Source organism: Oncorhynchus clarkii, chromosome 21, assembly GCF_045791955.1.
Source record: "Oncorhynchus clarkii lewisi isolate Uvic-CL-2024 chromosome 21, UVic_Ocla_1.0, whole genome shotgun sequence".
Lineage (NCBI taxonomy): Eukaryota > Metazoa > Chordata > Actinopteri > Salmoniformes > Salmonidae > Oncorhynchus > Oncorhynchus clarkii.
In genome coordinates this window covers 51,767,089-51,777,088 of record NC_092167.1, presented here as the reverse complement: position 1 = coordinate 51,777,088, position 10,000 = coordinate 51,767,089, and the positions used below count along the sequence as shown (strand labels likewise).

The window sequence follows — 10,000 nt, the reverse complement described above, 5'->3', positions numbered from 1 at the left end:
TGTAGGCTGTTGTCAACCCAGCTAGAAACGTCACTGTACAACAGTCTCTGGACTGCTAGAACCATAACAGTACAACAGTCTCTGGGCTGCTAGAACCGTTACAGTACAACAGTCTCTGGGCTGCTGAAACCAACACAGTACAACAGTCTCTGGGCTGCTAGAACCGTCCCTGGACAACAGTCTCTGGGCTGCTTGAAGCCGGAAAGCCATGATCCTGGAAGAAATGTCCACCAGGCCTTGCCCACCCTCGTGCAGTGGCAGGTACAGGGCTGCAGCTTTAATCCAGTGTTGTCCAGACCAGAAGAAATTGACAAGGGTCCTCTGAAGCCCTTGTATCAGACCCCCCCGGTGGCTGTAAAATCATTAGTCTGTGCCACAGGGTAGAGGCAGCAAGATTATTAGCTATCAGTACCCTTCCCCTATAAGACAGCTGGAGTAGCACCCATTTCCACCTTGACAGTCTTGACACTTTCTCCACTACACCCTCCCAGTTCTTTTTCTGAAATACATCAGAGCCTAGAAAACCACCCAAAGTCTCTGCCTCTCTCACTGAATCATCCCATCTCTGCCCCCCTGGTAACTGTGGAGCAGACCCCGTCTGAATCCCCCTGGTAACCATGGAGCAGACCCAGTCTGAAGCCCCCCTGGTAACCGTGGAGCAGACCCAGTCTGAAGCCCCCCTGGTGACCGTGGAGCGGACCCCGTCTGAATCCCCCCTGGTAACTGTGGAGCGGACCCAGTCTGAAGACCCCCTGGTAACCGTGGAGCGGACCCCGTCTGAAACCCCCCTGGTAACCGTCCTGGTAACCGTAGAGCGGACCCCGTCTGAAACCCACCTGGTAACCGTGGAGCGGACCCCGTCTGAAACCCCCCTGGTAACCGTGGAGCGGACCCCGTCTGAATCCCCCCTGGTAACCATGGAGTGGACCCCGTCTGAAACCCCCCTGGTAACCGTGGAGCGGACCCCGTCTGAATCCCCCTTGGTAACCGTGGAGCGGACCCCATCTGAATCCCCCCTGGTAACCGTGGAGCGGACCCTATCTGAATCCCCTTGGTAACTGTGGAGCGGACCCCATCTGAATCCCCCCTGGTAACCGTGGAGCGGACCCCGTCTGAATCCCCCCTGGTAACCGTGGAGCGGACCCAGTCTGAAGCCCCCCTGGTAACCGTGGAGCGGACCCAGTCTGAAGCCCCCCTGGTAACCGTGGAGCGGACCCCGTCTGAAACCACCCTGGTAACCGTGGAGCGGACCCCGTCTGAAACCCCCCTGTAACCGTGGAGCGGACCCCGTCTGAATCCCCCCTGGTAACTGTGGAGCGGACCCCGTCTGAAACCCCCCTGTAACCGTGGAGCGGACCCCGTCTGAAACCCCCCTGGTAACTGTGGAGCAGACCCCGTCTGAAGCCCCCTGGTAACTGTGGAGCAGACCCCGTCTGAAACCCCCCTGTAACCGTGGAGCGGACCCCGTCTGAAACCCCCCTGGTAACTGTGGAGCGGACCCCATCTGAAACCCCCCTGTAACCGTGGAGCGGACCCCGTCTGAAACCCCCCTGGTAACCGTGGAGCGGACCCAGTCTGAAACCCCCCTGTAACCGTGGAGCGGACCCAGTCTGAATCGAGTATCGAGTCTCCCACTACCTGGGAGACTAGCCCCACCTGAACCCCCTCCTGTACCCCATTACTCGTGGTGGGCATCTCTTCCACTACCTGGGAGACTAGCCCCACCTGAACCTCATTACTCATAGTGGGCATCTCCTCCACTACCTGAGAGATTAGCTCCACATGAACCCCCTCCTGTACCCCAGCACTCGTACTGTGCAACTCCTCACCAGTCTGAGGAACTGGCTCTTCAGATACATCCTTATCTTCTACAGCAATACTTTTCTGTAGCATAACATTTCCCTCTAACACAAGTTGCAACTCCGTGCCCTCAACACGGATAACTTGTTCCTCAGCAACAGGTGCTTGTGGCTGCTCTACCGCTGTCGGCCCACCTCTCCCTACATCAGTGGGCCCAGGTGTTACGAGGACCACCTGCGCCCCTCCCTCGGCCTTCTCCCTTTTCGGGCAAGCATGTCGCTTATGGCCAACATCCCCACACTCAAAACACCGTTGACTACCCGTACCAGCATAAGTCGTGTACAGTCTATTGTCATACTTGACTTTAAACAATAACTCCAAGTCTGCTCCGGTGAGTCCAAAAACATAAACACCTGTCGCCGAAACGACAGAACCTGTTTCAAAGCCGAGTGTTTGAAATGACAGAACCTGTTTCAGAGCCGAGTGTTTGAAATGACAGAACCTGTTTCAGAGCCGAGTGTTTGCAACCCAACGGAACAATCTTAATTGAACTTGCAAATTTCCCAAACCGTAATAACTCACGCTCCAATAGCTCATTGGGAATAAACGGAGGTACATTCGAAATCGTTACCCTTGTTTACGGAGAAAAAAAGCAGCGTAACTTGAATAAACATTAAGAAGTACACCATGCTCAACCATCCGATCAACAAGACTCTTCTTTAAGAAGTACACCTTGCTCAACCATACGATCAACAAGACTCTCTTCTTTAGGAAAAACCACCACCACTTTATTCATCCGTGACACATAAGCAACAGAGAGAGAGAGAGAGAGAGAGAGAGAGAGAGAGAGAGAGAGAGAGAGAGAGAGAGAGAAAGAGAGAGATTTCTCTATGGGTTTTTACAGCTGAAGGTGTATGTGTTCAACAGGCTCTCCGCAGACTCAAGGCGGTGTGTGTGCGACTGGCAGTAGGACCGTGTACAGTGGAGGCATCAACAGTAGCTGTGATGTCTCACTTCCTGATGGGCTTGCCCTGGGTCTGGGGATTCGTACTGGGGTAAACACACACACCTCAACACAGTGTTACCTCTAGACAACATTAGCTGTGATGTCTCACTTCCTGATTGGCTTGCCCTGGGTCTGGGGATTCGTACTGGGGTAAACTCACACCTCAACACAGTGTTACCTCTAGACAACATTAGCTGTGATGTCTCACTTCCTGATGGGCTTGCCCTGGGTCTGGGGATTCGTACTGGGGTAAACTCACACCTCAACACAGTGTTATCTCTAGACAACATTAGCTGTGATGTCTCACTTCCTGATGGGCTTGACCTTGGTCTGGGGATTCGTACTGGGGTAAACTCACACCTCAACACAGTGTTACCTCTAGACAACATTAGCTGTGATGTCTCACTTCCTGATGGGCTTGCCCTGGGTCTGGGGATTCGTACTGGGGTAAACTCACACCTCAACACAGTGTTACCTTTTTGGGTTGTAGGGTTTGTAATTCATTCAAGGTAATTGGATAATCCAGTGGGTTCTGGTAGTCTTAAATTGTTGATTCTAAGATTTGTATTTGATCATGTATATGTTTTTGTTGTTTGTTCTTTGTTATAGAGCCAACAAGTTTGGAGAAGTGGTTTACCCATTTATCCCCGTTTTGGATAGATAACTCTTCATGTTGTTAATTGTTTAGTGAGTCCAAATTTTCCCCGAGGTGGTTTGATTCTATGGATTCTTCAGTTATATTGAGCTGATTTCTGACGTGCTGTTCCTTCTTTTTCCGTAGTGTATTTCTGTATTGTTTTAGTGATTCACCATAGTGAAGGCGTAGACTCAGGTTTTCTGGGTCTCTATGTTTTTGGTTGAACATGTTTCTCAATTTCTTTCTTAGAATTTTGCATTTTTCATCAAACCATTTGTCATTGTTGTTCATTTTCTTAGGTGGTCTGCTTGACATTTTTTAGATTTGATAGGGATGCTGAGAGATCAAATATACTGTTTAGGTTTTTCTACTGCCAAGTTTACATCTTAACTATTACAGTGAAACATTTTGTCCGGGAAGGTGCCTGAAAGGTATTGAATTTGTTGTTGCCTAATAGTGTTTTGGTAGGTTTCCACACTACTTTCCTTCCATCTATAGCATTTCTTAATATTATTCCGTTCCTTTGATGCTTCAAGATTGAGTATTGCTCTGTTCAAGTAGACTGTGATTTTGCTGTGATCTGATAGGGGTGATCCCCAAGGATTGGAAAGCTGCCGCAGTCATCCTCCTCTTCAAAGGGAGTTACAGACTGTTACAGACCTATATCCATCCTGCCCTGCCTATCTAAGGTCTTCGAAAGCCAAGTCAACAAACAGGTCACTGACCATCTCGAATCCCACCGTACCTTCTCCGCTGTGCAATCTGGTTTCCGAGCCGGTCACGGGTGCAACTCAGCCACGCTCAAGGTACTAAACGATATTATAACCGCCATCGATAAAATACAGTACTGTGCAGCCGTCTTCATCGACTTTGCCAAGGCTTTCGACTCTGTCAATCACCATATTCTTATCGGAAGACTCAGTAGCCTCGGTTTTTCTGATGACTGCCTTGCCTGGTTCACCAACTACTTTGCAGACAGAGTTCAGTGTGTCAAATCTGAGGGCATGCTGTCCGGTCCTCTGGCAGTCTCTATGGGGGTGCCACAGGGTTCAATTCTCGGGCCGACTCTTTTCTCTGTATATATCAATGATGTTGCTCTTGCTGCGGGCGATTCCCTGATCCACCTCTACGCAGACGACACCATTCTATGTACTTCCGGCTCGTCCTTGGACACTGTGCTATCTAACCTCCAAGCGAGCTTCAATGCCATAAAACACTCCTTCCGTGGCCTCCAACTGCTCTTAAACGCTAGTAAAACCAAATGCATGCTTTTCAACCGTTCGCTGGCTGCACCCGCACGCCTGACCAGCATCACCACCCTGGATGGTTCCGACCTTGAATATGTGGACATCTATAAGTACCTAGGTGTCTGGCTAGACTGTAAACTCTCCTTCCAGACTCATATCAAACATCTCCAATCGAAAATCAAATCTAGAGTCGGCTTTCTATTCCGCAACAAAGCCTCCTTCACTCACGCCGCCAAACTTACCCTAGTAAAACTGACTATCCTACCGATCCTCGACTTCAGCGATGTCATCTACAAAATTGCTTCCAACACTCTACTCAGCAAACTGGATGCAGTTTATCACAGTGTCATCCGTTTTGTCACTAAAGCACCTTATACCACCCACCACTGCGACCTGTATGCTCTAGTCGGCTGGCCCTCGCTACATATTCGTCGCCAGACCCACTGGCTCCAGGTCATCTACAAGTCCATGCTAGGTAAAGCTCCGCCTTATCTCAGTTCACTGGTCACGATGGCAACACCCATCCGTAGCACGCGCTCCAGCAGGTGTATCTCACTGATCATCCCTAAAGCCAACACCTCCTTTGGCCGCCTTTCGTTCCAGTTCTCTGCTGCCTGTGACTGGAACGAATTGCAAAAAATCACTGAAGTTGGAGACTTTTATCTCCCTCACCAACTTCAAACATCTGCTATCTGAGCAGCTAACCGATCGCTGCAGCTGTACATAGTCTATCGGTAAATAGCCCACCCAATTTACCTACCTCATCCCCACACTGTTTTTATTTATTTACTTTTCTGCTCTTTTGCACACCAATATATCTACCTGTACATGACCATCTGATAATTTATCACTCCAGTGTTAATCTGCAAAATTGTAATTATTCGCCTACCTCCTCATGCCTTTTGCACACAATGTATATAGACTCCCCTTTTTTTCTACTGTGTTATTGACTTGTTAATTGTTTACTCCATGTGTAACTCGGTGTTGTCTGTTCACACTGCTATGCTTTATCTTGGCCAGGCCGCAGTTGCAAATGAGAACTTGTTCTCAACTAGCCTACCTATAAAATAAAACAAAGAAAATTGGGTGAATGTTCTGACGTTCTGGTCGAGTCTTTACTATCATTAACTGAAGAATTCGTTTTTATCAAATAACTCTCTGTAATTAGTATTACGCAATTAAACTGATTAATCATGTAACTGTAATTAACTAGGAAGTCGGGACAGGCCTCTCTCATCTTTTAAAGTGGGAGAACTTGCACAATTGGTGGCTGACTAAATACTTTTTTGCCCCACTGTATATATATATATATATATACAGTGTTGTAATAATGTACAAATGGTTAAAGTACACAAGCCTGTCTTCTCTTGATAGCCATGTCTGCCTACGACGGCCTTTCTCAATAGCAAGGCTATGCTCACTGAGTCTGTACATAGTCAAAGCTTTCCTTAAGTTTGGGTCAGTCACAGTGGTCAGGTATTCTGCCACTGTGTACTCTCTGTTTAGGGCCAAATAGCATTCTAGTTTGCTCTGTTTTTTCGTTAATTCTTTCCAATGTCTCAAGTAATTATCTTTTTGTTTTCTCGTGATTTGGTTGGGTCTAATTGTGTTGCTGTCCTGGGGCTCTGTGGGGTCTGTTTGTGTTTGTGAACAGAGCCCCAGGACCAGCTTGCTTAGGGGACTCTTCTCCAGGTTCATCTCTCTGTAGGTGATGGCTTTGTTATGGAAGGTTTGGGAATCGCTTCCTTTTAGGTGGTTGTAGAATTTAACGGCTCTTTTCTGGATGTTGATAATTAGTGGGTATCGGCCTAATTCTGCTCTGCATTATTTGGTGTTCTACGTTGTACACGGAGGGTATTTTTCCCATTTTGTGAATTGTTGGTTAGAGAGAGGACCCCAGACCTCACAATGGGCTCTATGACTAATTCAAGTATTTTTAGCCAGATCCTAATTGGTATGTTGAAATTTATGTTCCTTTTGATGGCATAGAATGCCCTTCTTGCCTTGTCTCTCAGATCATTCACAGCTTTGTGGAAGTTACCTGTGGTGCTGATGTTTAGGCCAAGGTATGTATAGTTTTTTGTGTCTAGATGGAATTTGTATTTGTGGTCCTGGCGACTGGACCTTTTTTGGAACACCATTATTTTGGTCTTACTAAGATTTACTGTCAGGGTCCAGGTCTGACAGAATGTGTGCAGAAGATCTAGGTGCTGCTGTAGGCCCTCCTTGGTTGGTGACAGAAGCACCAGATCATCGGCAAACAGTATTTTTGACTTTGTATATTTCACTTTGGATTCTAGCCGGGTGCTGCAGACTATTTGAATCTCTCTCTCTCTCTCTCTCCCTCTCCCGTTCTCTCTCTCTCGCTGTCTCATTCTCTCTCTCTCTCCCTTTCTCTCTCTCTCTCTCCCTTTTTCTCTCTCCCTTTTTCTCTCTCTTTTTCTCTGTCTCTCTCTCTCTCTCCCTCCCCCTTCTCTCTCTCTCTCTCTCCCTTTCTCTCTCTCTCCCTCTCTCTGAGGTCTCATTCTCTCTCTCCCCCCCCCTCTCTCTCTCTCTCTCTCTCTCTCTCTCTCTCTCTCTCTCTCTCTCTCTCTCTCTCTCTCTCTCTCTCTCTCTCTCTCTCTGTCTCTAGGTTTGTTCTGAGTGCTGTATCCCCAGCGGTGGTGGTGCCCTCCATGTTGTTACTCCAGAAGGATGGCTACGGCGTGGAGAAGGGAATCCCTACTCTGCTGATGGCTGCTGGGAGTTTTGATGACATCCTGGCCATCACAGCATTCACCACCTCTCTGGGCGTGGCCTTTGCCTCAGGTAACACACCTGGATGTACATTAGACATACACACGCAAGCATGCGCACGCACACACACACACACACACACACACTCAAATTAGTAGTAGATATTCATCCATGTGGAACGTCACATTTCAAAGTGTTTGTGAAGTTTAAATACAAACTCTGAAGTGTTAAGGTTAGGTGTAAGTTTAGGCATTAAGTACACATTCTTAAGGTTAACTCTGAATAGTTACATGCAACCTTGGGCACCAGAGGAAGATGCTTGAAGGTAACAGCTCTCACTGTTTCCCCCTAGTGGCCAGGTTTCATTTCTTCTGACATGGAGGGACGTGGAATATTGAATTGTACAACGGGTGATCTGGTTGATGTAAAAACATGACAAGCTGATGACTAGGGTTATGTGTATGTTTCCTGTAGTCTCTACATGTCTCAACATACTAAAGGGCTGTTTCCTGTAGTATCTACATGTCTCAACATACTAAAGGCTGTTTCCTGTAGTCTCTACATGTCTCAACATACTAAAGGCTGTTTCCTGTAGTCTCAACATACTAAAGACTGTTTCCTGTAGTCTCTACATGTCTCAACATACTAAAGGCTGTTTCCTGTAGTCTCCTACATGTCTCAACATACTAAAGGCTGTTTCCTGTAGACTCTACATGTCTCAACATACTAAAGGCTATTTCCTGTAGACTCTACATGTCTCAACATACTAAAGGCTGTTTCCTGTAGTCTCTACATGTCTCAACATACTAAAGGCTGTTTCCTGTAGACTCTACATGTCTCAACATACTAAAGGCTGTTTCCTGTAGTCTCTACATGTCTCAACATACTAAAGGCTGTTTCCTGTAGACTCGACATGGCTCAACATACTAACGACTGTTTCCTGTAGACTCGACATGGCTCAATGTGATGAAAGGCGTGCTAGAGGTGGTAGGAGGATCAGCGGCTGGCCTGGTGCTAGGACTCTTCATCTGTTTCTTCCCCAGTCAGGATCAGGTAAAGACCCACCTGTCTTCCTTCCCTGAGACCAGGTCCAAAGTAGTGCACTATATAGGGAATAGGGTTCTATAGGGCTCTGGTCTAAAGTAGTGCACTATGTAGGGAATAGGGTTCTATAGGGCTCTGGTCTAAAGTAGTGCACTATATAGGGAATATGATTCTATAGGGCTCTGGTCTAAAGTAGTGCACTATATAGGGAATAGGGTTATATAGGGCTCTGGTCTAAAGTAATGCACTATGTAGGGAATAGGGTTCTATAGGGTTCTGGTCTAAAGTAGTGCACTATATAGGGAATAGGGTTCCATTTGGGATGCAATCCCGATGGAGTATGTTTGTTTGTGGATGTTGAAATGTGAGTCTGCTGGTTTAGTCTCTCTGTCTATCTCTCTCCTTCTCTTTAGGAGGAATTGGTATTGAGGAGAAGTGTCATGTTACTGGGTCTGTCTGTGTTTGCTGTGTTTGGGAGCCATGTAGCAGGGTTCTCTGGTGCAGGGGGACTCTGTACTCTGGTCATGGCCTTCGTAGCTGCGCTGGGCTGGGGGGAAGCGAAGGTCAGTGTGTTTATAAAGTATTTATATTGTGCTTTGTAATGTAGTTTCAACAACCTTGCTGTGTGCTCTACCCAGGCCCCAGTGGTTGTAGTGTTTACTATGTGTTTATAATGTGTTTATGAAGTGTTATAACATGTTTATAACCTTCCCAGGGCCCAGTAGCAGCAGTGGTAGGGAGGTTCTGGGACATCTTCCAACCGTTACTGTTTGGACTGGTAGGAGCACAAATCACAGTATCTACACTGGACCCCAACACAGTGGGTAAATACACACTACTAACACTAATGCTACTGCTACTACTACTGCTACTACTACTACAACTACTGCTACTACTACAACTATTACTACAACTAGAACTACTGCTACTACTACTACTATTACTACAACTAGAACTACTGCTACTACTGCTACTACTACTACTACTACTACTACTATTACTACAACTAGAACTACTGCTACTACTGCTACTACTACTACTACTACTACTGCTACTGCTACTACTACTACTACTACTACTACTATTACTACAACTAGAACTACTGCTACTACTGCTACTACTACTACTACTACTACTACTATTACTACAACTATAACTACTGCTACTACTGCTACTACTACTACTACTACTACTGCTACTGCTACTACTACTACTACTACTATTACTACAACTAGAACTACTGCTACTACTGCTACTACTACTACTACTACTACAACTACTGCTACTACTACTAATATTACTACAACTAGAACTACTGCTACTACTACTACTACTACTACTGCTACTGCTACTGCTACTACTACTACTACTACTACTACTACTACTGCTACTACTACTGCTACTGCTAGTGCTACTACTACTACTACTACTACTACTGCTACTGCTACTGCTACTACTACTACTACTACTGCTACTACTACTGCTACTGCTAGTGCTACTACTACTACTACTGCTACTGCTACTACTACT

The 10,000-nt window shown here is 46.6% G+C and overlaps 1 protein-coding gene across 1 annotated transcript in view; it reads left to right on the top strand.

Moving 5' to 3' along the window:
* Positions 1 to 10,000, top strand: part of LOC139379525 (sodium/hydrogen exchanger 9B2-like) — a 33,718-nt gene that overhangs the window by 15,581 nt on the left and 8,137 nt on the right. The window contains exons 5-9 of the mRNA XM_071122344.1: positions 2,728 to 2,855; positions 7,323 to 7,498; positions 8,373 to 8,479; positions 8,884 to 9,033; positions 9,186 to 9,294. Of these exons, the coding sequence (XP_070978445.1) occupies positions 2,728 to 2,855; positions 7,323 to 7,498; positions 8,373 to 8,479; positions 8,884 to 9,033; positions 9,186 to 9,294 (670 nt within the window). The remainder of the gene's footprint in view (positions 1 to 2,727; positions 2,856 to 7,322; positions 7,499 to 8,372; positions 8,480 to 8,883; positions 9,034 to 9,185; positions 9,295 to 10,000) is intronic.